The 26,606-nt window shown below is 52.4% G+C and overlaps 1 protein-coding gene across 2 annotated transcripts in view; it reads right to left on the bottom strand.

The window, feature by feature from the left end:
* Positions 1-26,606, bottom strand: part of CAPZB (capping actin protein of muscle Z-line subunit beta) — a 124,323-nt gene that overhangs the window by 8,206 nt on the left and 89,511 nt on the right. For both annotated transcript variants that reach the window (XM_081305170.1, XM_081305169.1), the window contains exons 4-6: positions 24,697-24,810; positions 10,278-10,419; positions 9,674-9,790 (exon numbers count right to left, since the gene is read on the bottom strand). In XM_081305170.1, coding sequence (XP_081161296.1) covers positions 9,674-9,790; positions 10,278-10,419; positions 24,697-24,810 — 373 coding nt within the window. The remainder of the gene's footprint in view (positions 1-9,673; positions 9,791-10,277; positions 10,420-24,696; positions 24,811-26,606) is intronic.

Genomic DNA, 26,606 nt, shown 5'->3' with positions numbered 1-26,606 from the left:
ACTCGAAGGCGAAGCGGGCCCCCACTTGGCCTCAGGTCTGATACACACTCCACCTGGGCAGCCTCGTTTGTTGGATCATCTTCTCTCAGAAAAAGTCCGTTGCCAGGACAACTGGTGGGTGTTCTGTTGAACAGGAGCTGGGAGCTCACTCGGGAGGAAGGAGGGTGCTCCTTCCACCCGTTTCTAACAGGACTTTTTGGACGCGTGCTTGCTCTCTCCACATGGAAATGGTTACAGTGCCCAGATTCGGGGCTGCTCCATTCAGGAGCAGCCTGCAGGGGACTGATCCAAATGAACTTTGTCCTTCCAGCAAATTCATCTTTCTCCTGCCCCAGAGCTCTACACAGAGGGCAGATTCCTGTTCTCCCTGGCCCTCAGGGAAAGGGTGAGGGCTTTGAGCCACTGAAGGCCCCCGCCCGTGTGTGGAGGGGTACTGGGGACTGAACCAGGGGTGTTCTCCAATGGCTACATCCCTAGCCCCCCTTTTGTTTTGAGACAGGGTCTAGTTTGGAGGCTGAGGCTGATCTTGAACTTGCGATCTTCCTGCACCACTACGCCCAGCCTGAAGGCCCCATTTTATATGAGAACCAGCAGTCCAAGGAGAGGGCCAAGAGCTCATCACCAGGTAAGTCCAGTCACACCAGCAACTCAGACTCTTGGTTCCCATTTTTGTGCTTCAGAGTTAAGAGTGACTTTCTGACAAAGGCTGAAAACACTGGACAATCAAAGGAAATATAAGGCTTGGGCTGGGGGACAGATACACTCCCCAGGAGCATAGGAGGGGCCCTTAAACTCAGGTTGGGAACCTGAGCCTGAGTAAGAGGCCTGGGGGAGGGGAGGGCGGCGGGCTAGTGGGTGCAGTGGGGCCGGGACCTGGCACACAGACTTCTTTCCATGGCCCCCTTGCCACCCCCTGCTGACGCCCCTCCACACCTGGCCAGGGTCGGCTTGCTGGCAGTGCTGACCACCACAAACAGACCTATTTTTGTAATGCATATATTATTACATCCTTATAAAAGTGGCTGCCAGAAGGAAAACATTTTTATGTGCTGTGGCCTCGCAGATGTTCCACAAGGTGGTTCCAACTGAGTCTGGAGTCAGAGCCAGGCTGCCTAACCCCAACCAGACCCTCCCCTCTGCTCCGTGGCCTGAGATGGAGATGAAATGGGCAAGCGCTCGGACCATGACAGCTGTTCTCCTGGAAAGGGGGGACAGTCTTCTTCTGTCGCAAGGCACCTTTCAGCCAGCACAGTCGGAGGCAGAGCCTGCAAGAAGCCAGCTCCCCTCAGTCCCAGCGGCTGCCATCAGGCCAGGAGGCCCCTGGGACGGCGCGCAGAGCAGGGACCTTGGCTGTCTAGGCTCTGACCTCCTCGCCTTCACCTCACGATGAGCCACCACAGAAAACAGTCGAGCCCTCGGAGTGGCAGCTCTAGGGCCCGTCAGAACAAAGCTCCACCCCGACCCTTTGGCCCTCGGTGTCCTCCTGGTTGCCAGGCTGTGCTGTGGCACGAGACTGGTTGGAGGCAGGATAACCTGCCGCCAAGCCAGAGACAGTGGTCAGACAGCTGCCCATGGCAGGCCAGGACTGCCCAGTGTAGGAAAACCTAGAGTCTAAACTGCACATATTCTAGAAGACTGGTGGCAGCAGCAGTAAGAGCTGCTCTTCATTGAGTAGTAAATGTGTTGACATGGTAAGAGCTTTCAAAGTAGAATCGCCAACTCTACAGTGAAAACCCTGCTTTTCAGAGAGGTGAAATGGTTTGTCCTGGTCACATGGCTCAAAAGCACAGGGTGAGGCCCTGAACGCAAGTCTGGATGATTCCCAAGCCTGTTACCTTCCCAGAGACCCCTCTGCTGCCATTTAATCTACATTCTTTACCAGAAGAGCTGAGAGCAAACCACAAGCTGGGCTCAGAAATTCCACCTCATCCACTCTCCCCACCTCATCCACTCCCGCCCTGTCCTCCGGTCAGGGAAGGGTGCAGGGAGGAAGCCTGGGGCTGGGTCAGCCCACCCAGGCCACTGGACAAATGCCCAACCAGTCTCAGAAGCCCCCCTGCTAGAGTGTCACCACCCAGGCGACCTCATGAACACAGGAGCTGCTGCAGCTGCACCCCGGCAAGCCCGACTCCCAGACCTGCCCTGAGCTTGGCCTGGCTCACCATGGGCTCCCTCCAGCTGGAAGGAAGGACCGGAGCTTTGTCCCCCTTATGAAACCACACGCCTGGCTTAACCACCAGCCCAAGTCTGGGAGGGCTTTCCTGTGGGCTCTAGGGACAAGTGCCACAGCTGGGTTTTACTGTCCCAAAGACATGTTAGGGCTGCTGCTTGCACACGCCCAATCTGGTCGCCCCATCTGACAGAACATCCCACCTCTGTGTCTAAATATTTACAATCTGAAAAAAATATCAACTGAACATCTGCAGGCCCTTCCCCAGATGGGCGACTGTGAATCTCTTTCCAGAGACACAGCCCGCCTCCTTCCCACGTCTCCGCCGTCGCATGGGCGTAGTGGTCCCTCAGTGCAGCTTCCTGCTCACCACGTTGGTACCTGGCGCCCCACATTGTCTTTCTTATTTTTTTTTTAGTTGTAGATGGACATTGTATCTTTATTTTTATGTGGTGCTGAGGACCGACTCCAGGGCCTCACGCATGCAAGGCAAGTGCTCTGCCTCTGACACAACCCCCACCGCCCCCACTTTAAAATTTTTGCTGTTGTTGTAGCCAACACTTTTTTACCTGCTCCGGGACTTCCTGCTGGGGCCTCTGGAAGCCTGCCAAGGGGCTGCTTCTGCCCACCTGCCCTCACATGCGCCCCCCGGCCCTGGCAGTAGGGCTCCAGGAGGCCGTATGAGCCCCCACGAGGCCTGTAGCTCACCTTCCCTGACAGCCCACAGCTGCGAGGACTTGCCAAAGCACTTTCTAACCGATGTCCCTGAGATGTCTCTGGTGGCGGTAACGAAAGGCCACTGTGCCGGTGGGTTGGGCACAAGCTCACACTCGGGAGTGTCCTGGCCAGCTGGGAAATGAGCTGCCATTCACCACAGTGATAGGCACCACTGAGGGTGGCTCTCAGTTCACTCACCTGCGCCCCATAAGCCACCTAACGGGAAAGCTCCTGCAGACAGGGCTGGGAGTGCCAGGGTCACACGCACAGGCAATGGCCCGGGACAGGCTGCTGCTGCTGCCGCTGCTGCGGGGGGAGGAGTGTGACAGGAGGATGGGGACACTGCTTGGCCGTACCCTGGGGTGCTTCTGACGGCTGACCAGGACGGCTTGTAGGTCCTCGCCCAGCACCAAGGTCCTGGTCAGGCAGCTCCCCAAACACAGGGCCTCCCTCTCTCTCCGATGGGGGCTGAGCGTGGGATGCTGCTGAGGAGGATGGGGCCCAGCCTGGCACTGAGGACTGTGCAGTGCTGGAATGAGGAAGCCCCCTCAACCCCACTGCTCATACCCTGGGGGTCACCTGGCCCTGACAGCTCTGCTCCCAAATACCTCCCATCCTGAGGCTCCTCCTTGACCCCCTTCCTTCCATGGCCTAATCACTGGCTCCAGCTGCCACCCACCTCTTCTCACTGACCTCCTTGCCACAGGCTCATCTCCTCCAGCCCCCTGGGGGTGCCCAGTCCGGCCATCACCCTTCTCCTGTCAACCTGGCCTCCATGTCAACTGGCAGGGCCATAGCCTGAAAATGCAGATTTGTTCATGCTAACCCCCTCCCTCCTCACTCCCTCCAGCAGCAAGCGCACCTCCTGGGGTCAACCGGTTTCTCAGAAGCCCAGGGGACAGTGTCCTGCCCACACTGAGCTCACTGGTCAGCATGCTTCCATCTGAGTGTTTACTTAGCAACTACTGAATGGCAGGTGGGGGGTGGGGGGGCACTCTGACAGCAAGAGTGTGGTGTGGTAGAAAGCAGCACAGATGGATTTTCTTTTGTCAGACCAGTCTGGGTTCAAATCCTCTCTCTGCCTACTACTGGTCAAGCCACGGCAGGCAAGTTATTTAGCAGCTTGAGCCTCAGTTTCCTCATCTGTTAAATGGGAAGGATAACTCTACCTTGCTTACAGTCTAACCAGAGTCAGCCTGCACAACCACGCATGTTTACTATGAATGACTGATTTGCTCAACTTTCCTAGAACTCCTCATCTTGCATCCACAGCAACTGCAGACATTTTTCCGGGGTTCATCCGGGACTTGTAGCTAAACCCCTCACCTCTTATTTTCCCTGCTTGCCCAGAAGCTGCGCATCATTAACTTCGATTTGTCTACCTCACTGCTCCCCTCCCCCCTTTCTTAGTTACTTACACTGGAAAGGAGCCCCAGCTTTGCTGCACCCAGATGAATTATGGGATTGGCTGTAAGAATGATGACAGAAGCATGAATTTCCTCATTAAGTCCCAAGAGCAAAAGGCAATGCAAACAAGGCCCGTGGCCCCGCCCAGGTGTGCCAAGGACAGCCACTCATCAGGCCCGTTTGGCTTGGCAGGAGCCCCTGCACAAGGCAGGCCAGAACCAGGCGCTGGCCATGGGCTGACAGCTCTGACTGAGACTATTAGGAAGGCTGAGGATTAAATATTTGTCCAGGTCACTGTATACCGGATGGAATTATAAACGGTTCAGAGCGGTAAGTGATGCAGGAAGCAGTCTCCGGATACAGATTTAGGGTTTCCCACCCACTCCCCAAGTGGCGGGGTAGGCAGGCAGGCTGTGCTGGAGCTGGCTCCCTGGGGGTTCTACTGGCCTTGCCAGTCAGTGGCTCCTGGAAGGAAAAGGTCTGTTTCCATGCAGCAAGATGGACTCCACCCCAGAGCACACCAGTGCTTCCTGCTGGGACCGGGTGGGGACAGCCCTGCCCAGAGGCCAGACCAGGACATCCCAAGCTCCCAAGCTCCCTCTGGCTTCTGGTTCCCTAACATAGCAAAGACCCTGACACAGTTGGGGTGTGGGGGTGTGAGTGTGTGGCAGGGGTTGCATGAAGCCCACAGGTGGTCTGAGGGCCATGTGCAGCCTTGGGAGTGCCGGCCAGCTTCTACACTGCCATTGCTTTTTAAAAGCACAATGAAGCTGTTGTCACTAGTAAAATACAAATTTTTTTTTAGTTGTCAATGGACCTTTATTTTTTATTTATTTATATGCGGTGCTGAGAATTGAACCCGGTGCTCACATATGCTAGGCAAGCACTCTACCACTGAGCCATAACCCCATCCCAGAATACAAATTTGCTTAAAAGATTTACTAAACTGACCCTTTCTGCCATATTTTTTTTTCTATCAAGAGCTATCGTTTGGTATCACACTGATACCAAAACCAGGTAAGGACACATCTAGGAAAGAAAACTACAGCCAATATCCCTGATGAACTTAGATGAGAAAATCCTTAATAAATATTAACAAACTGTATTCAACAACATGTTAAGAAGTTTGTATATTACAACCAAGTTGCAAGGATGGTTTAACTTATGCAAATAAACAAATGAAGTTCATCACATAATTAGAATTAAGGACAAAAATCACTTGGTCATCTCGTTAAATGCAGAGAAAGCCTTCAAAAAAATTTAGCACGCATGCATGATTAAAACACTGAAGAAACTAGGGAAAAAGGAACCTCCCCCAACATCCTGAAGGCCACGTACAAAACAAAGTCAATGTCATAATACATGCAGAAAAACTGGAAGCATTTCCTCTAACATCTGAAACAAGAGGAGGTTGCCCACCCTCACCACTCCTATTTAATACAGTTCTAGTAATTCCAGCCAGAGCACCTAGGCAAGAGAAGGAAATAAAAGGGATAAAAACAGGAAAGGAAGTCATCAAAGTATCACTGTTTGTAGATGACACGATCCTCTACCTAGAAGATCCAAAGAACCCCACCAGAAGTCTGCTAGAGCCAATACACAATGCAGCAAAGCAGCAGGGAACAAAATCAACGTATCCATTACTATATGCCAATAATAAATCTGCAGAGAAAGAAACCAGGAGAACAATCTCATTCACAAAACCCTCAAAACAAAAACAAAACCTAGGAATAAATCTATTAACCAAGGAAGTGGAACACTTCTATAATGGAAATATACAACACTACACTGCAGAAAGAAAATCGAAGAAGGTACAAGAAGATGGAAGGAAAGACCTCACAAGTTCATGAACAGGCAAAATCAATATTTTTAAAATGGCCATACTCCCCAAAGCAATATACAGATTAGATAAAATCCACATCAAAACACTAATGACATTCTTCACAGTCCTAAAATTCATTTGGAAGAATAAAAGATCCAGAATAGCCAAGGCAATTCTAAGCCAAAAAAGCAATGCTGGAGGCATCACAACCTGACCTCAAACTGTACTACAGAGCTACAGCAACGCAGCCGTGGTGTGAAACAGACACCCAGACCAAGGGAACAGAATAGGACACAGAGACAAACACATCCATCTACAGTCTTCCGATCCTTGACAGAGGTGCCCCAAACATACACTGGAGGAAAGACAGTCTTTAAAGCAAATGGTGCTGGGACAACTGGTTACCCACACATAGAGGAAGGAGAGCAGACCCTTATCTATCACCCTGCACAAAAGTCAACTCAAAATAGAGCAGAGATCTCGGAATCAGAGCAGAAACTATGCAACCCCTAGGAAGAAAACGCAGGGTGAACATCCAGCAGAGAGGCAAGGACCCCCAAAGCTCAGGTTATAATGCCAAGAGTTCATAAACAGGATGGCATCAAAGTCAATCCCCCAAAACCAAGGCTGAAAACTTTTGTTAGCTACTCTTCGGACAGAATTAATACCCAGAATATATAAAAAACTAACACTTCATAGCGGAAAAACCAACCCAATGAACACAATGAACTAACCACTTTTCCAAAGAAGAAATACAAATGGCAATAAATATATTTCAAAAAGTTTAACATCCTTAGCGATCAGGGAAATGCAAATCAAAACTACACTGAGATTTCTTCTCACTCCAGTCAGGATGGCAGCCATCAAGAATAGAAACAATAATAAATACTGGAGAGAATGTGGAGAAAAAGGAGCACCTTTACCCTGTTGGTGGGACTGTAAATCAGAACAACCACTATGAAAATCCATGATCCAAACGGAGGCTCCTCAGAAGACTAGGCATGGACCCACTTTATGACCCAGCTACCCCACTTCTTGGTATTTATCCTAAAGAATTAAATTCTTCATACACAGTGAAAACACGCACAACCATGTTTACAGCAGCACAAGTCACAACAGCCAAATTGTGCAACCAGCCTAGGGGTCTACCAATAAATGGGTAAATAAAGTGTGATATATATACACAGTGAGTTTTTTTTCCATCCATAAAGAATGAAATTATGTCACTTGCAGGAAAACGGATGGAATTTGAGAACATTACGTTAAGCAAAAGAAGCCAAATTCAGAAGGTCAAGGGTCATGTTTTTCTCTCCTATGTGGAAGCTAGAGAAGAAAAGAGGTGTGTGGGGGGAGGGGGATCTTATTAAAATCAAAGGGAGACCAATAGAGGAAGAAAGTGGGGGCGGGGGAAGGGGATAGAAGGGGAGGGAGGGGAGAAATATTGAGAAATGATATTGGCCAAATTACATTGCTATATTGTAAACATGTATGGGTATGTAACAAAAAGCCCCCATTATATACAATTATAATAAACCAATAAAAAATAAGGGAAAAAATAAGAGCTACTTCCCAGGCACAGTGGTACATGCCTGTATTTCCAGCAACTTGGAAGACTAAGGCAGGAGGATTGCAAGTTTGAGGCCAGCCTGGGCAACTTATACAGAAACCTCATCTCAAAACAATAAGGAAGGGCTGGGGATGTGGCTCAAGCGGTAGTGCGCTCGCCTGGCATGCGTGCGGCCCGGGTTCGATCCTCAGCACCACATACCAACAAAGATGTTGTGTCCGCCGAGAACTAAAAAATAAATATTAAAAATTCTCTCTCTCACTCTCTCTCCTCTCTCACTCTCTCTTTAAAAAAACAAACAAACAAACAATAAGGAATATTACTCAACCTTAAAGAAGAATGAAATTATGACATCTGAAGGTAAATGGATGGAGCTGGGAATATCATGCTAAGTAAAATAAGCCAATGCCCCCAAACCAAAGGCTGAATGTTTTCTCTAATATGCAGATGCTAATTCACAATAAGGGGGTGGGGATAGAAGTACTTTGGATTACGCAGATGGGAGTACAGGAGGAGGAGGGGGTATGGGGGTGGAAAGGATAGCAGAATGAGGTAAACATTATTAAACTAAGTACATATATGACTACATGACCAATGTGATTCTACATTATGTATGACCAGAAGAATTTTTGTATGATGTGTCAAAATGCATTTTACTGTCATGTGTAACTGATTATAATAATAATAAAAAGGGGATGGGGATCTAGCTCAGTAGTAGAGCACCCTGGATTCAATCCCTAGTATTGCCCCCCGCAAACTTATTAAAAATCGAATTATCTTTTGTGTATGTGGGGTGCTAGGCACGCTGCTCTGCCACTGGGCCACATTCCCAGCCCCAAGCATAGTTTTCTTATGGATAGAAAATTTCCTGATCCTCACACTGAAAAGTCAGGAGCTCCAGAATGGGAGGGGAGAAGCAGCAGGCTCCCTCCAGAAGCCCTCCAGGCTGCTGTGCTTCTGCCAGTCCTGACTTGTCTGAGCCAAGCACTGCTCCCCATGGGCCTTCTCTTTCCCCTTTACACAAAGCTTCCTGCTGCACTACATGGGCCCAGGTGAAGTCCTCTCTCGGGACAGACATGGAAGGCTCCTGAAGGTGTCAAGGTGTTAGAATGGAATTTCCCTTTGAATGGACGTAGAGTCTTAACCCACTTAGATTCTTCCAGCAGTGTCTGATGCTGACACTGAGAGCAGCCGGTGTGAGGGACAGGCGGGGCCTGTAGTCCAGGCTCCAAGCTCACCTTAGACACAGGCTGGGAGGGAAACGTGGGGCCTGGTTGCTAGTGATACCCAAAGAAAAGAGATCAGAGAAATGGACAAGAGGCATTTCTCAAATTTATTGCTTATGAAGAACTCCCTGGAGAATTTTGTTAAAATGCCAGATCCTGAGGTGATAGGTGTAGGTGAGGCCCATGATTTCTACACTTCTTTTAAAGACATCAATGGACCTTGATTTTTTTCATTTGTTTATATGTGGTGCTGAGAATTGAACCCAGTGCCTCATACATGCCAGACAAGCGCTCTGCCACTAAGCCCCAGCCCAGATTCCTGCATTTCTAACAAGCTGTTCAATGACACTGATTCTGGTCCTCAGACTGGGCTGAACAGCGAGGTGCAGAGACCCTGAGCTGCTGAAGAGTGACTCAGAGCTGAGGTGACCTGACTTGGTGGCCAGTTTTGGCCACAGGGATGCCAAGTGGAGCAGTGTACCCCCTCTCAGAGCACAACATGTGCCTGGAGCACAGGGTGAGGTGACCCTGGTAAGTGAGAAGAAACCATGGCTGAGCCTTATCCTACTAGCAAGGAGACAGCTGGGAAAGGACAGGAGTGTGCGGTGCATGTAGCTCTGAGCACTGACCTGCAAACTGACGTGGATTTACAGCTGGTCAAATCCGCCCAACCCAAGTAAGAACTGCTTGCCTGTCCCGCAGAAGGTCAGCTCTGAGGCTGGCCACCGTGGACACAGGCAAGAGGTTGCCAACAGGAACTCTACCTGTCTGGTGAGGCTGCCTCCGAGATTCATGGTGCCCGAGCCGGATTTGTTGGTTTGCAGCCACAGCATCACCGTGGAGGTCAACTTGTAATGGGCAGTGCGGCCACTGGACTTCTCCTGGGGGAATGAGACAGAGATCAGAACTGGGGTGCAAACCAAGCTGAGGAGGGCCTCAAGTGGCCCCCGAATTCAGGGTCACCCTAATGTGCCACTTTCTGAGTCACCACTGCAGCACTACCTTCCTTAAAAATCCCAAATGGTGGGCTCGGGATGTGGCTCAAGTGGTAGCACGCTTGCCTGGCATGCATGAGGCACTGGGTTCGATCCTCAGCACCACATAAAAGAAAATAAAGATATTGTGTCCACCTAAAACTAAAAAAATATATTTAAAAAAATCCCAAATGGCTTTTGAAGGGCAGGACCTACAGTCTCACACAGTAGGTCCTTTCAGGATCTTAATCTTCAATGACCACTGCAATCTTGACTAAATGCCATCTGGGCACTGTTATGGATCATAGCAGGTCCCTCAGGGGAACACCTGCTGGACAACGGGGCTGTACTGCTGTGCTGAGGCCTTGGCTGCCAGCTGCTGGGGAGGCTGTACCTGCACTTCTACCACATGGATGGAGTCCCAGCAGCCCTTGATCTTCTTGGATCCATCTCCAGCCTTCTTTATGAGGATCACTCCAGCAAAGCCGTGATCCAGATCCCAGAGGTAGACAGATGAGACACCGCCTTCAAAATACCTGCAAGAGACAGCCGTGTGCCCATGAGAGGCCAGGTTGAGTTACAGATCATCAGCCCGAGTCCTGGGCTGTCACCTGGCAAGGACGCACTTAGACAACTGTCTGGGATTAAGGACCCTTCCTGTAATGCTTCCAGGGCCCATCCTTGGATGTATCTTGATCATCCTTTAGTTAGAAGAGGGTGCTGCATCCTTAATGGGGTAACAGAAGGAGCAAGGGATTAGGAGTCATATCCCTTGATTTTGAGCTCTGTGTCTTTGTTAATCTTACTAAACGTCTCTGGGCTTCAGATTCTGCCCAGATAAAGGGTTCATCACAGTGAGTGACACAGCAGACCATCAATGGAAGCCACTGCTGCTGGAATAGTCATTACTACAGATGACTCTGTCTGATATTCGACGGGAAGGCTCTCTGAGAAGGGAAATGGGAAAACACAGCCACCCCTGCCTCCCCAGCCAGGCAGGCCAAGGCTCCTATTGGTGGTAGTGGTGTTTTTCTTTTTTTTTATGACTGCTAGGAATTGAACCCAGGGCCTTGGCACGTGCCAGGCAAGTGCTCTAGCACTGAGTCAAACCCGAGGCTCTCCTGTCAGTTCTTTAAAACAACTTGCTACAAAACCCCAACCAGAATCGAAGGCTAAATTCAGGACAAGAGCTTCCTCCTCAGCTCCAAGTCAATATGGGAAGTCCCTGATTATGATCAAAGGGAAGAGGGAAAGAAAAGGCCGGGAGGACAGCTAATGAGCCGGTATCCCAAGCACTAGGGCCCACGTCCACTGCTGTGGCTGAGGAGCTCCCTGAGGAGAGATCTGGAGGGCGGAACCAGCTGCATGGACTGCAAGCTCTGCAGGCAACAGCTCTGTCCTGAGAGGTCAGAATCACGGGTCTTTTTACCAGAAAGCCCAGGGCCTGTGGGACCACAGAAGCCCTGAGAGAACAGTAGAGCAGGCATCTCGGGGAGCAGGCCAGCAGGGGTGGCGCCACCACGGGACCTCAGGCCCAGCAGCCCACAGGCTGGCCGCAGGTGTACAGCAGGCACAAGACACAGCCCAAAGCTGTGGGGTGCTCAGCAAGCAATGACCTGCTGAGGGCGACTGGGGAGCAGCTATGTGAACTTGGACCATGGGAAAAACATCTACTTACAGAACTGTTGAGGGAAGAAATCAAAACAATAAAGGAAAGTAGATAACCAACAAATAATCACTGTTGTTTCTGACGTTAAAATAAAAGTACCCAAAACGAACACGCATCTGTGAATTACATCCCGACACAGCTGTTCTACAATAAAGAAACGCACGTGGCAAGTGCCAGTGTGCAGAGCGCAGGGGTGGAGGTGTGCAGGGGCGGAGGTGTGCAGAGCTCTGGTGTGTTGCCCTCCGTAGCTACAGCTTCCACATCCTTGGACTCAACCAATTTTGGATTGAAAATATTCAAAAAAAGAAAAATTGCATCTGTACTGAGATGTATGTACTTTTACATGAGGGACACGAGCATCTGAGCACTCCGTGGGGTGGGTTGAGGGTGTCCTGGAACCAAACCACTGTAGACACCAAGGGCCCATTACACTGTTTTGCAATTTTACCTAAGTGTAAAACTATTTCTAACTACAATGTTTCTTCTACAGGTCAGCACATAATAGATGCAGATCAGACCAAGGGAGCAGCCGCTCTACCCAGGAGGGAACCTCCTGCACATGCTCACACCACTGGGCACCTCGCTGACCTGTGAGTGCCTCCCCCGGCCTCCTGCCCAGGGAGCCAACCTGCCCCTCCCTTCTGGAGTTCCTCAGGACAGAGGCCAGCCTTCTTTTGCAGCACCACATCCTGTCACTACTTCTTCATCCCACTTCCTGCATGGGGTCAAGTGGTCATATTCTTGGCCTGCCTCCCAGTGGCATGGATGGAAGAGAGCAGGCCTGTCCCCTCAGTGAGCACCCACTAGGTGTACCTCGAGGTGCCAGACACAGAGCTCAGTGCTGGCTGTGCCGCGGAGGAGGCCTCAGACAGTGTGGGCTGGGAGAAGTACAGCATGCAGGGACAAAGCCTGGGACACCAGCCCACACTGGGCGCACAGGGACCCTGCTCTGGAACACAGATGCCCTTGTTCCTAATCTCTCTTCAACTCCCCTTCCCCGGTGGGTGAATCAAGCAGAGAAGTGCTGTGGCTCAGGACTGAGGTCCCTTCTCCCTCTGTGGAACCATCCTCCTCGGGACCAGCTCTGCAATGGGCACACACGAGGCCACTCTGGAATGCTCCTGGGTCATGTGGAGATCGCTCGGTCACCTCTAGACGGGAGCTCTTCTGGACAAGAAGTTTTGCAGTGCTCCGGCAGTGTGCACTAGGATCCTTCTGGCTTGTTCCCCTGCGTTCTGGTGACTCGCTTGGGTCAGAAGTTAACAACTCAAGAGGCTGGAGAAGGGGAGCCTTCTGGGAGCCTTCCTGTTGGTGACAAGTGGCCTGGTTCTAACAGTTTCCCCACCAGGTCTGCTTTCGGGGAGGGCCGCTCCTCTGTGTGCTGGGGACTGGGGAGCAGCAGGGTCGGGCTGCCCTTGAAGGGAACCAGGAGGAACCCTGGTGGCTTGACAGCCCTGTTCACATCATCTGGTGACCAGTTAAAAAGCACCAGGTGGCCTAAGGTTGTTCCCTCCGCCCATCCCTTAGTGTTCTGCTTTCTTCCAGAAAAAAATGAAACAGCAGCATTAATATTTGATAAGGTAGAACCGGCTACTTCCACTCCAATGCCCCAGCCTGTGGCCCGGCTCCCACGCTGGGCAGCTTCTCTCTGGCAACCTCCGCTTCCCTGTGGGCCGCAGAGACCAGGTCTCCTTTCCAAATGCCAGAGATGAAGGAGGTGACACGCAAGCTCAACTGTGACCGCCTGTGGTTACTATCCATCCCCCAAAATACTTTTTACAAGCACATTATAAAAGAAGGAAATTTAAAAATTAACCCGCAATACCGTAGATCAACATGCCCATAAACCTGGTTTTTCCACAGTCCCTTCCAGCCATTGTCCATGGCCTAATCTTTCCATGACATCCGCACGGCAACGGCACCGTGTCAAGCTCGGCCTTCTTCACCTGGCACCTCATCACTAGCGCTTTCCCTCAGAGCTGCGTGAGCAACAGCTGGAACAGCATCCACGGCAGGATCCTTGTTACAGCACATCTGACTTTTAATACAGAACGGATGGCAGCGGAGGTGGAGGCGACGCTGCTGGCCGCTGCCTTTGAAGGCGCTCCCTCCCTGAGTGCATCGGGCGCGCTCTGTGGGGGTGGCAGGCGTGCCAGGACCTAGCCCGCTCAGCTATGGCCCGAACATCTCAACAATTCAGGAATGGACCTGTGCATGCACCAAAAGGGACCTGCAGGGACTCCAGCAGCCACAAGTCTCAACGTGATGTTCTAAGACAAAGCAGTGAGGACAGAGGGATCAGAAAGGGCCACAGCAGCCTCTCTGGCAAGCGCTGTCAGGACGGCTCCTTGCGTGGCGGGGTGGGGTGTCTGCAGGGCACAGACGTCCCCCGTTACACAGTTTATGGTTCTACTCTGCGCGTGAAGCATTAATTAAAGAGGGACCTCAACAAGGTTTTGAAGATTTATTCTTACCTACTGTACTTTGATCACAAGGACATGAAACAAGGAAAAAAATATTTTTTATGTGGTTCACATTTATGAGTTTCTACATAAAGGCTTTTGTGGGTATTTTAAGAATGTGCTAAAATGTTGTCTGAAACCACATGAAGCCATCTGAGGAGTCACTCGCCAGAACTAACAGCACACACATGGAGGCACTTTTCTGGCCTTTGTGTCTTTAATGAGTCAAACAGCATTAATACTGTTTAAATGCTAACATGCTATTTCCACAAGGTGGCTCTGCCACTGCCAGCGACCTGCTCTGGGGCTTTTCAAGGAGGGATCCCATGTGGCCGGGCGTGGAGCAGGCCGTGTGGCTCTGCCCCGGGTAGTTCTGGATCCCCAGCTCCCCACAGCCCCGGGCAGACTACCCAGCTCAGCAGAGCAGGCCTGCGGGGAGAGCCCAGAGTTCCAGCAGTGGGGTCTCTGCTCAAGTGGGTGGCATGAAGACGTCTGCTTGCGTGGAGGCCCAAGATGAAAGTGGGGCTGCTCTCAGCCTCCCTTCCTGGTGGCACGTCAGGGAGCTCAGGGCTGGAGTCCAGGGCGAAGGACGACCTCGAAGGCCTTGCAGTGAGCAGGACGAGCAGCACAATCTCACAAGACTTCGGAAAAGTCACCTTGACTGGAGCAGACTGTGGGGGGCCTCAGACAGTTCCAGGAAAACCCCAAGTGGTGAAGGACAGAGCAAGCCGGGCACAACTGGAAGTGGAAGGCAGAGCCACCCGCTGCTGCTGTCCACAGAAAGTGAACTCCACCAACCGAGTGTCATTAGTTCCAGAGTCCTGGTGACTCCCAAGACCTCCCCAGCAAGGATGGACATCGGCTAAGGCAATGGACTGGCAGAGGATTCAGGAGCTGGGATGAAGGAGACCGGCCACTTGGGGTTGCAGCTCTAAGTCCCACCACTTGAAAATACTGCGACGATGATTACAACTAGGTTTCACAAGCCCCCAAAGAGCAGGTCACCAGGGGGCTCCTCTGTCCAGATGGGCTGGGGGCACAAGGCAAGACTTGCTAGGCACTGGGCTGGGTTCACTCTCCACCATCCCCAGATCCCTGGCCCTGGAACAGCTAAGAGCCTGACGTGTCAATAAGAACAACAGAGGACTGGGTCATTTCCCCCTAAAAATCGCTCTTCCAGTTGATTAATGCCACAGTCGAATGTTATAGAGAGTCCATGCCCATAACTCTTCCGGCACAGGATTTGTGGGGAATGGAGGGAAAAGCAAAACAATACCTCACACTTAAATTACCTACTTCATAAAAGCAAAAAGAAAATATTTTGGCCCCAAAAGCGTTATGGAGTGCTCGCGGCCGAGGAGCGTGGAGACCTTGGATGGAACTCGTTTGGGGAACCTGAGCTGTATCAGGAATCAGCCAATCCGCAGACCTGGCCGACACCAGGCTGCAAATGCGATGGATGGATGGGCCTGGAGTGGGCCTGGAAGCTGGCCTCCACTCCTCCCTAAGCTGCCTCCTGGGGTACTTACAGGCTGGATTCCAGGTTTGCATAAAAAGGCTCCTGGCAGGTAGTAAGTGCAATGCTAGAGCCGCCACAAGACAACCAAAGGGACAGACGTGCTGGGAAGGATGTTAGAGCACTGGCCTAGAACCCAACCCCACAGTTCTGGGGTTCACCCAGACACAGCCTTTCAGCTGTTACCTGGCTGGGCCACCATCACAGGCTGGGCTCAGGCCAGGAGGCTCTGTACACTTGGACCGCCAGCCTGACATCTAGGCCGCCTGCAGAGGCCCACAGACTTAGACAAGGGGGGGACATGGGAGGTAAATTCTGCAGATGCTGGACAGGGGTCTCCTCTGGGGTGAGCTTTATGAAACACAGCAAGAGGTAAGCACAAGGGCTGATTCATGTTTTCTCATCTACAAAATCAAGGAGCTGGTCAGAGGGTCCCACCAAGCTCTGTGGCTGCACCAGGGGCCATATGAGCAGACCCTGAGTGCCACGCAGGTTCTAAACATCTTAATCAAGCCTCCGTCAGAGCTCACTCACCTCCAGTGATGGGGAGTTCGTCACATTGCTAAGGCAAACATTTGTTCTGAACAGCTCAAATAGTTCTCCCTGGGCTTGAATGGTAACTTCTACTTTCTGTCTTCTAGAGCCACACAAAACTACTTGACACCCTTTCCTCAAAGGTTTCTTCAGATATCTAAAGATGGCTTATAAAACCCCAAGAGTTTTCTTTTCTACTACTTTTGTCACCTTCCTACTCTTTTGTCACCCCTCGTGAGCCACGACAGTGAGTGCCTACTCTGGTTTCTCCCTCCTCCGCACCTCCAGGGTGATAGAAGGCAAGGACCACCCTCAAACCCGAAGCTCGCACACCAGCACCTGGCTGGCGGGGGTGCTGCTGCTCCTCGGTCGCGGCCCAGCCAACATTCCTGTAGCCACAGCCGGCGTACGCCAAGCCTGGAACGCTTCCCCACGTGTCACCAGGGACTTGTCTCCCATGCCAACTTAAGGACTTGGTGGACTGGACCCCAGATCACTCTCCACATTCCACATCATTCTCACAGACCTGGCTCCACCATTTCTACTTGTCTTCTGGGACTCTGTATCTGCTGTCACCCTAGCCGGGCCACCTTCCTCGCAGGCTGTGGGGCTTAGGAACAGAGGTGCAGGGAGGAGTCAAGACAAAGAAGAATACAGCTGCGTCCAGGCAGCGTGGATCAGTCCTCCGCACTTCCTTCAAGTTGACAGGATTCAGGGGCTGCCAGGCTGCCTCAGGGAGACACCAGGGAACAGAGGAGGTGGCCTGAAATGCCAGCCAAGAGTCCAGACTAAAACTGTCAGTAAAATCCACACGAGTGGAACCCTCTGTCGTCTGGTGCCAAGCTCATAGTCCCACTCTCAAGAGGTCTAAAGCTGGGAGATCCCATGAGATTGCCCCATTTTCTATCCATGTCCTTGGGTCATGGATATGGTCTCTTCTGTTTCTGAGATCTCCCTAAACAAACAGCAGGAGCAAGACCTGTGATAAGTGGTCACGGAGGACTTTTCACTGTGGACATGGTGAGGACGGGGTCACACAGGCACAACTCCCAGGCTTGAGGACCAATTTCATAGCAGAGGGGGAGAACAATACCCAGAGACAGTGCCACCCACTGCGGGCTGAGGTTCTGGCTCAGACAGTACCTTCTGGTGCCTTCCCAGCCTCCAGCTACAGCAGCAGTTGCTTCTTCGGATCATCTTAAACACCCTTACAACTTGCTTGGAGAGGCATCTGAGGCCTGGCCACCGACTACCAGCAGCATCCAGAGCTGCAGAAGGCCACGATGACAAACGGCTGGACAGAGGGCTCTCTTCCTATGCTGGTTGTGCAGGCGCCCGAGCAAGGGCTGCACCCAGGAAACGAGCTCCCTGAGACAGGAGGGAGGTGACCAAGAAGTGCTGGCCTTGGTGCCCATCTGTTTTCATCAGGTTCATTCCTTCCGGGCCGGGTGGGGGACACCAACAGCCTTGACATGTTCTGAACTGCCAGGAAGTGTCCATCAGAAACCCAAGGAGCTGCGTGCGGTGAGCAGGGTCCCCATCCCCACAGCGGGAGGCCAGGCTGGCTCCACACAAACAGAGCCAGAGCAACACTGGGCCTCCGGCTGCCCTGTCCACACCTGAGGGTGAAACCTGATCACCCCTGTGTTGTGTTGAGGCAAGCTGTTTTCACCAGGAAACGTGCCCCCGAGGCTGCCCATGTACACGGGACAGGTATTGTGCAGAATTCCTCTAGCGCACACAGGTGCAACAATCCCTTAAGCAAACATACCGACCGGCTTAGGCATGTGCGACTTTAATGCCAGTTGCACTTAGAAGCACACATCTGGACCACGGCTGTCGCTCTTTACAGCCTCTTTATGAGGCTTTTTTTACTTAAAGGAAAAAAAAAATGAAGGCCTCTTTGGAAACAATGGCAGGGCTGGAGGGGCCGTCGCTCTGCTCTGGTCTCTGGTTCTGTGCTTTGCCTGAGCATCCACACCCAGACCACCAAGAGCACCCTGTCCGTGGACAACACGTGGAAAGGCTCTGGCCCCGTTTAGCCATCCATGAGCAAGTCCACAGGTAAGATTTCTGGGGCTTCAAAGCCATCACTTCAAAGCCATCATCCAAAGCTGCCACTTTTGAGGATCTATGTTGAACCAGGAGCCATGTACACTTTATTTCAGAGTTAAGACAACTGTAGGCCAGAGATAGAAGGGAACCTGCCCAAGTCAGAATGCCTGAGGAGCAGGCGGCTGGGACAGGACGTCTGGTGTGGCTGGCCAAGGCCTATGGACCAGCCCCACACTTGAGCTGCCTTGTGAGACATGCCAGCAGTGGAGGGCACATCACAGCACAGGACAGCTTCGGCCCGCAAGTTAAATGTGCACACACAGCCGCTGCACGCCCATGGCCTTGAGGAGGAGGAAGAGGAGTCTGCTGGGTGGCCAGGAAGCCAGGCACACCACTGACCCCCACTGGAAATTCTGGACAGGAGAGCTTCCACCTCAAAAAGCCTCTGCAAGACCTTGATACTTCCACCTAGTGGCCTTCCATCACAGGAGTCTGGGAGGCAGCCTAGCTAGGGGACTGCAGAGGCTCTGGCAGGACTAGAACCTGATCACAGGAGGGCACTGGTCCCTGCTTCCGGGGAGAATTTTTGTCACAGCACATAAAACTGCAGAAACCCAAACGCGACTGTGTGCCATATGATCACAGGAACCCAGGAATCCTGGAGAAATCCGAGTCCTGCTGCTGTGGGGGACCATGTTTACAAGAGAACTTGTTTTCCTCACTCCTGTTTTCCATTTAACTTTCTTTTAGCAGATGAAAAGCAGACAGTGCAGCCAAGGCAGCCTCAGGATGCCAGCTGCAGAGGCTACAGTGGGTGCTGTCACTAGTCCCCAGAGAGGGCAACACGCGGCTTCTCCTGCCTAGATTCCCTCTAGCTCTGGGAACTGCAGCAGCTGCTCACTTTCTAAGCTGAAGCTCACTGGAGAGCGGGAGGCAGGCTCCCTCCACTTCTCCAGGCCGGGAGCTTCTCTGGATGGTCTCCGTGCTCAGTTGACATTAAGTGCAGCGAGTCTGGGGTCCCGCTGCTTCCAGGACTTTTGTGCAGGCCCACAGCAGGCAGGGAGTGCTGAGGCCTCTGCATGGCTGGAGATCAACAGCACGTGACAAACCACCACCAATCAGACAGCCCACAAGCTGAAAGCCAGAGATGACCCCACAGGCTCCAACTGCTGTCCCTGGGGCACAAAGGGACAGCATGTAGTGCCTGTCATGAGATCGCTCTGGAGATCTTCAGATCCACAAGAAGGTCCCATCTCTGGGCTAGGAAAGGACACATGCCAATGTGAGGGCCAGATGTGCCATGCCCAGTGGACCCTCCAGCTCTAGAACTCTCCCGCATATTCTCCTTTGGCTGGAGTGACTCTTCCTGGCTTCCCCCACCCAGGTGGGGCTCTGCCTCCCAAGATGGAAGGTCCCTGGAGGCGGAAAGCCTCAGGCCTCAAACCTCAGCTCTTCACCCACCAGTCATTCCTGCCCTGGCTTCTCGGCTCTAGACGTCAGCACCAAACCTGAGAGGCCTCAGAATGACACCCAGGTCTGTATGTCTCCCACCACCCAAGCCCCGCTGTGGCCTTACTTGTTAGACTACAACCACCTAGAACCATCCCCGTGGGCTCTCCACTGCCCAAAGCACTGCCCTGGCCACCCAGGTCTGTGGCTGTGTGGCCTCAAGAGCGCTTGAGGTTTGAGGATACATGAGGAAGCACAGGACCAGCACGGTGCTGTCCTCAGGGCCAAGAAACTGGAGTGAAGGACACAAAGCCAAATCCACTGAGGGACAGCACACCCAGGCAGGAGCCAGAGAACCCAGGCACCAGCTTGCACACTCCTCAGGAGCGTCTGACACCGTGGCTATGCAGCGGAGGCTGCGTGGAGGGCGGGTGCCCAGGACTCTGCATATTTATTTACGCATGCATTAAACCCTGAGACTCCTGGAAAGCAGACGAGTTCAGACTGACCCCCGTCTGGGAGCCACTTTCATCAAGCAGGCAGGCCTTGCCCGCAGGCTCTGGAAGGAGCGTCCCAGGCCTGCTGAGCCCGCTCTCACCTGTGGGGGTCACCTGCATGGCCCCCAGAGTTGCCCTCAGCCGCCTCCCCCAGGCCCTCACTGCTCCCCCTACCGCAGCCCCCTGCTCGCCTCGCCGGACGGCACAGCATTCTTCACTGGCTCTTTCCCTCCGTGCGCCTCTTCAGCTCTGCTGAGAAGCCTTGGGAGGGCAGGGCCAGGTCGGTGCCATCGAGGCTGCACCTGCAGCGTGGGGCCCCGTCCCTGCGAGAGTCTAAGGAAAGGTGGCTCCCCTCATCCACACATGGCGGTCTGCAGGCGTCTCACTGTGCCCCAGGGTGGACCCAGCAAGAATCAGAACTCCACTTTCTGGACAGCTGTACTCGAGGTCTAGTGGCTGGTGGCCAAGCACGGCCTTCCAGCATGGCCAGCAACACAAGTGGCCCACCTCACCAAGTCTGCTGCCCAAACAGCCCCACACCCACCACTGTAAGCAGAGAGATGGGGACATCTCTACCGATAGCTGCTGCGGAATCACGATGCTGCTACCCTGGCAGCCCGAGGGTGCCATCTGACTGTGAGGGGCTGTAGTGGCAGATACCTCACGACAGCCTTCCAGCCTCACAGGAGAGGCAAGAAGCAGCTCAGAGAGGGTGACCAAAGTCACTCAGCAGAACAGCCTAAAGTCCAAATCTCTTTTAAAGCCAAGGTCCTGCCTGTTCTGTGGTCCGGTCTCCGATCATGGTGAGGGTCTGGACTTCTTGCATGGGAGGCCCTCTGTGCGCCTCAGCTACTGCTTCTCACGCTTCTGCAGGTTTCCTCAGACCCCTACCCCCGAACACCCACTATTTGCAATTTTGCACAGTACTGAAACAGTGCTCATGTCACCCCTAGGTACCCAGGGGCTGGGAACATACAGTTTCAGGGACCCAGCGAGACCAAGACGACAAACTTCACATACTAATATGGGTGTCCCACCCCTCCTGGGCCAGGGTAGCTCAAATGTCATTAAACCAGAGAGGTGGAAGCCTGAGAAGGCCCATTTACCAAGCACCTGGATGCTCCTGAGAGACCCCGGTTCTGGGATGGCCACAGGGATACCAGCTTTGTTTTACTCTATAAACTTCTTCCAGACAAGGAGGGTAGATTAGAAAAGCTAATTAAAGCTTTTGAAGTTTATCTCAAACCCAAAACAAGGAAGAACACCAAACGCCTCCCCACCCTGCTCCTCCACCCCCAGACTCTGGCCTTCATTAAGTCTTGATTTCAATCAATTGCACACACACCCACTAAAATTAACTCAGAAGGCCAATAAATTACAACCACGTTTCAAAGTATTATCTGCTCCAAGCCAAGGGCCGAGGATTGCAGGGCATGGGGCACGACGGCTGGCAAGGATGGCAGCTGTCATCTTTAGAAGAGAGTGGTGTCAGCCCCTTGGGTTAGAACATCTGATCCCAGGCAGAACCTGGCCAACAGGGGTCAGGCGAGACCCAGTGAGCAAGCTGGAGCAACCAGGCTCCCTGCTTTCCCTGGAACTGGAAGTGTCCACGTGCTGAGCCTGGGGCTCGTAGCAGGCCCGTGGCTCACCTCTGGTTTCTCTGGCAGCTGTGAGCACGTGGCTTGCATTGGAAGCTCCATTTCTAGGTCCTTTTCCCTCACTCAGGTCACAGCATGAGGTTCCACAACCAAGGGGCTACACCATGCTTGGACCTCACAAGCAAATTGTGATGTGACAGCCATCCTAGGGCTTGGGGGACAGGGTGAGAACAGCAGAGATGCTGGGACCAGGGTGGAAGTAACGAAATTCAAGATGACTCAGAGTAGGTGATTCCGTTGTCCAAGCCTCAACCTCTAGCAAAATACACCCATCGTCTCCCAGCTTTGCAACAACCTGACCCTCTTACTGTAAAAACAGGACTGTCTGGGGAGTGCCGTCAACAGCTGCTTGACAGACGCCCTCACGGGGAAAGGACCATGTGCTCCTTCTGCCTGGGACTGAGCTGGGGACCAACGACGGCTGGGGGCACCAGGTGCACAGAGACCCAGAACTCCTGGGCTTTAAAGGAGCCATGCTGGATACCCGGCTTAGCTTCCTGGGCTCCCACTTGCCTCCTGTCCACTTGGGGAAGAGCCACACTCCCAGCTGCCAGCCTCAGCCCACAACTGAAAATGCTGTGCACAGGCTGAGAGGAGGATCCATAGGAATCCCCACAGGAATTACAAGCCAGAGGGCCTGAGAGCCAGCTGTCCCCAGCCCCAGCTCCGTCACTGACCATACCGATTCCACATGCCAGTTATTGGCTCCAATTCCCTGCAAAGTCAAAGCCTTGACAGACTCAGAGATCAAAGCTGGGGCCTGAAGCGAGGCCCTCGGGGAGACAGCAAGCAGCCCCTGTCTCTGAGGGGCGGCGTAGGCCGACTGCCTGGTGCACATCGTGGTTCCCCCCCATGTCTCCTGGGCTCACTGCCACCTCCTTCCACAGAGAACCTCAAGTAAGGACAAGGTTAAAGGGCTTATGATAAGGGACAGGGAGGGAGGCCTGAAGCTCGACTCCACTGTGCACACAACATGCTGTAGGAGCACCCCCCCCATCTCCACAGACAGCAGGGTCAGGGCATCGGGGCCTCCTGTTGCTTGTCTGGGGGAGGAGGGGTACACATCTGCATGCCAAGTCTCTGTGAGCAAGTCCAGTGTGGCCTTCTGGTTGAAAGGGAAGTTTAGTCCATGAACATGCAGCCCCTTCCCCTTAAGAAGGACTCTGAGTCCTGCAGTCTGGCTGCTCCCCATCATCTGATGGTGGTCGAGGGGCCCAGCACAAGCCATGTGTGTTCTTAACTCTGTTAATCCAGGAGATCCAGGGATCCCAAAGCACTGGGACTGTCCCAGGCGGTGGGGCGCAGGCCACTTTTAGTCTGGAGCTGGCCTGGGAACAGCAGCTTCGCTTGCTTAGCCCTCGTGATACAGCACCGGGTCTGTCTTGCTCCGGCGGCGGTGACTCTCAATCATGCCTTTTCTTTCTGGCAGGGTGAGTCTGCCTGAGGATCTGGCATCTCCCACCAGGCCTGGCTCTCATGTAGCTGCCCAGAGTGACCATGGCCAGCAGGCATGAGGCGGCATCGGATGAGCTGCCTCCTCCCTCAGAGGGATTTTTCCTTTGCCTGAGCCCATTTACCAATAGTGAAAGGGTGACTGGGAATAAAGGTGTAGGCCACTACACGTGGCCTGTGTGTCAGATCTTGATAAGTATCACTTTCCATCCCAAACTAGCTTCTGAAAGACTTTTTTTTTAGCCTGGCACTGTGCCACATCTGTAATCCCAGCAACTCAGGAGGCTGAGGCAGGAGGATAGTGAGTTCAAAGCAGTCTCAACAACACTGAGGCGCTTAGCAACTCAGTGAGACCCTGACTATAAATAAAATACAAAATAGGGCTGGGGAAGTGGCTCAGGGGTCAAGTGCCCCTGGGTTCAATCCCCAATACCCCCAAAAAATTAAAAGGAAAAAAGACGGCTCAGTTGTAGCGTGCCCTAGGTGCAGCCCTCAGCACCCCAACCCCTGACACAGGTTCAGCTATTCCGATGTACCATTTCTCTTATTTTCATTCTCTTGCCTACATTTGAGACCAGAGTCAGTCAACTACAGACCCAGGGCCAAATCCCACCCTCCTCAGAGCTAGGGAGGTAATTTTTACATTTATTATGGGTTATAAAAAAAATAAAATAAAATAAACCCCACAAAAGAGTGACCCTGGTGTCCTGCAAAGCCTGGAAGGCTCTGTCCAGCCTCCTGCGGGAGGAAGCATGCCGACCGCCATCCTCCAGGAAGGGACGGGGACTGAGCTAGTGCTGCATGTTGTACGGTTTCATGATATTTTTGGTATAGAATTTACCATGTGAGAGGACAGCCAGTCTCCTCTGGAGCCTGATTAAGTGACCGATGATCGTTCTGGTGGTGTGGTGGCGATAGGAAAGATCAGACAGGAGCAGAAGGGAATCTAAACAGATCAGCAACCACACTTTCTCAAGGCAGGGGCCAAGGCCGGATCGACTCCAGGTTCAGCTGTCAGTCTGGAGTGGGGTGCCACAGCTCCACTGCCTAAGACCTCGCCTCATCCTGCCCAGTAGTCAAGCTGGCAGCGGGCCTCCCAGCTCCCTGAGCATGCAGTTGGATCTAAGGATGAGTCCTGCCTCTGCCACTTGCCTTGGACAAGTACCTAAACAGTTCTGCCTCTTAGTTTCTTTATCTGAAATATGGGGACTAACACAGCTGTGACATTGTGAGGTCTTGAGACCATAAGTATGCAAAACATCTGGCTGTGTCTTGCACACAACAGGTATATCTCAATGGTGCTTGCTGTGGTTATGAACTGTGACAAAGAGTGACACACAAGTCTGCAGAAGGTGGCATTCTGTGGTGAGTGATCAAGAGCTGACTCAATTAAAAAAATATGGTGCCCGCACCCTGCCATGAGTGGTCCTGACCTTCACTTAGGCAACAGACCCAGGGGAAATGGCTTGACCTGGCCACTTGTTAACCTTGAGAGTGAGGTGCAAGGGCAGGGGCACTCACAGGTCTCGGTACTGGTCAAAGGCATTGTTGGCCTCCACTTCTAGCTTTCTCAGCCGAGCAGATGGCATGGCCCCATCTTCCAAAGGAGGATCGTACTTGTTACTCCATGGTGACCTGGAGGAAAGAAAGGAGGGGCGGTCACTGATCAGTCCAGGGAGAAGTTGCCATTGAGCAACAAGCCTAAGTCCCAGCTGCCTGAAATTTCAGAGGCAAAGCCATTACCTACAGCAAAGATGTCTCCAGGCCCTGGCATCCAAGAGGGCTCTCCGGAGGTGTGCAGAGCAAAGGCCCAGAGGGGGAGCCCCCCCTGCAACTGTGTAACAGCAGCACGTTACTTGGTCTGAACCTCATCCCTCACGTACCAGGGCTGCTTCACAGGGATGCTGCAAGGGACTCTCAGTGTCAAACCTGGGTGGCAGCCTGGCCTACAGGAAGTGCTCAGCTGTCAGCTTTTCCCTTCCCACTAAGTTTCCCTTTTGTTCATCAACGGACGCCCCCTCCTCCCTGACCTACTGGCGGCTCTAGATAAACTGCTTCCAAGACCTTCTTACACAGTAAGTAGTAAGAAGCGAGGCGTCAGGTGGCAGCAGGCAAGAGAGCCAGATCCAACCGGGAAATGCTGCAGACGTTAGGAAACCTGGGCGCAGGTGCTGCCTGGCGGCAGAGGCAGTTTCCCAGCACCCAGGGCTACTCACACAGGAAGACTGGACGAAATGAGAGCCAGCCTCTCTCTTCCCAGTCCAAAGACTTACAGCACTTCTTAGAATGTATTTTGCCCCATCAGGAAAGCACTTAGTCAGACAGAGACTTGGGAGGGCTTAAGGAAAAAGGTCCACTTCTTAGTTCCTGCAGGTGGCATTCACAGGGTTGGGCATTGAGAGGAATGGAATTAGAAAGGCGAAAGAATGAGGAGGAGGAGGAGGAGACAGGAGGGAGCTGGGGAGAAGGCTCTCAGCTCCTGAGCACGAATGCCATGATGTTCCTGCCACCAGGAACCATGCTGTCCACCTGCCGATGTCGGAAGGGTCTGATGCCTGAAGGAAAGGTGTTATCACCTCTGAGCCCCAGTTAAAAGGAATTCTATGTACAAGTTTTTCTTCCTGGTAACCGAGGCTCTGCCAGGAAGCTATGTCAGCAAATCTTGCTTGTGGGAAGCCATTCTGACACGTGATTGGGTGACTCCCGTTAAGGGCCTGAGGCGCTTTGGCTCTGTCGAAGCTTTCCCGACCCTTTCCTGATGAGAGAGCCCATCCGTGTGGGGGTGTGCCTGACCACTGACCCCGGGGACCCAATCACTGACCCTGACCTTGGAGTGCAGCCCCCCTCAACCTTCATTGGATGGAATTCTCCCCTGAATCTCTTGTTCCCCAATAAAGGGCTACTCCCAGGCGTGTTCGCTCTCTCTCTCTCCTGCTAGCCCAGAGTAATCCTCGCTGCCCTGCTGGGCGGCTAGAGGTGGGAACCAGAGAGGTGAGCCGTCTTGGACCTAGCAATAGAAATGAGGTAACTGAGTCTGTGTGTTTATTTCGATCTCTTCTAACTAACTTTATGCCTCGAACCTCATTAATGAAACCACTGCGCAGGCCGCGTGGTAGAATTGGCGCCCAACGTGGAGCATTCTAGATTAGTTAGATTGAGTGGGAGCACACTATAAAGATAAGGAAAAAATAAAGATAAAAGAAGATAAGGAATAAAAATAAAGATAAAGGAAGAAATGACAATTGGGTCACAAAAGTACCTGGAGATATTGAAGGAAAGAGACATTAAATTACTTAAAATGGGAAATTCAACTTCTATGGATAAGGAAATGTATCTAACTATTTTAGACAGTATAATTAATCAAAAAGGAAAACAAATAAAGAAAACTCAATTATTACAATTTTTAAAGATTGTAGGTGAATATTATCCTT

Source organism: Spermophilus citellus, assembly GCF_964194105.1.
Source record: "Spermophilus citellus genome assembly, chromosome: 9".
Classification (NCBI taxonomy): domain Eukaryota; kingdom Metazoa; phylum Chordata; class Mammalia; order Rodentia; family Sciuridae; genus Spermophilus; species Spermophilus citellus.
The sequence above is the reverse complement of the archived record's forward strand: the minus strand, read 5'-3'. Positions and strand labels throughout refer to the sequence as shown.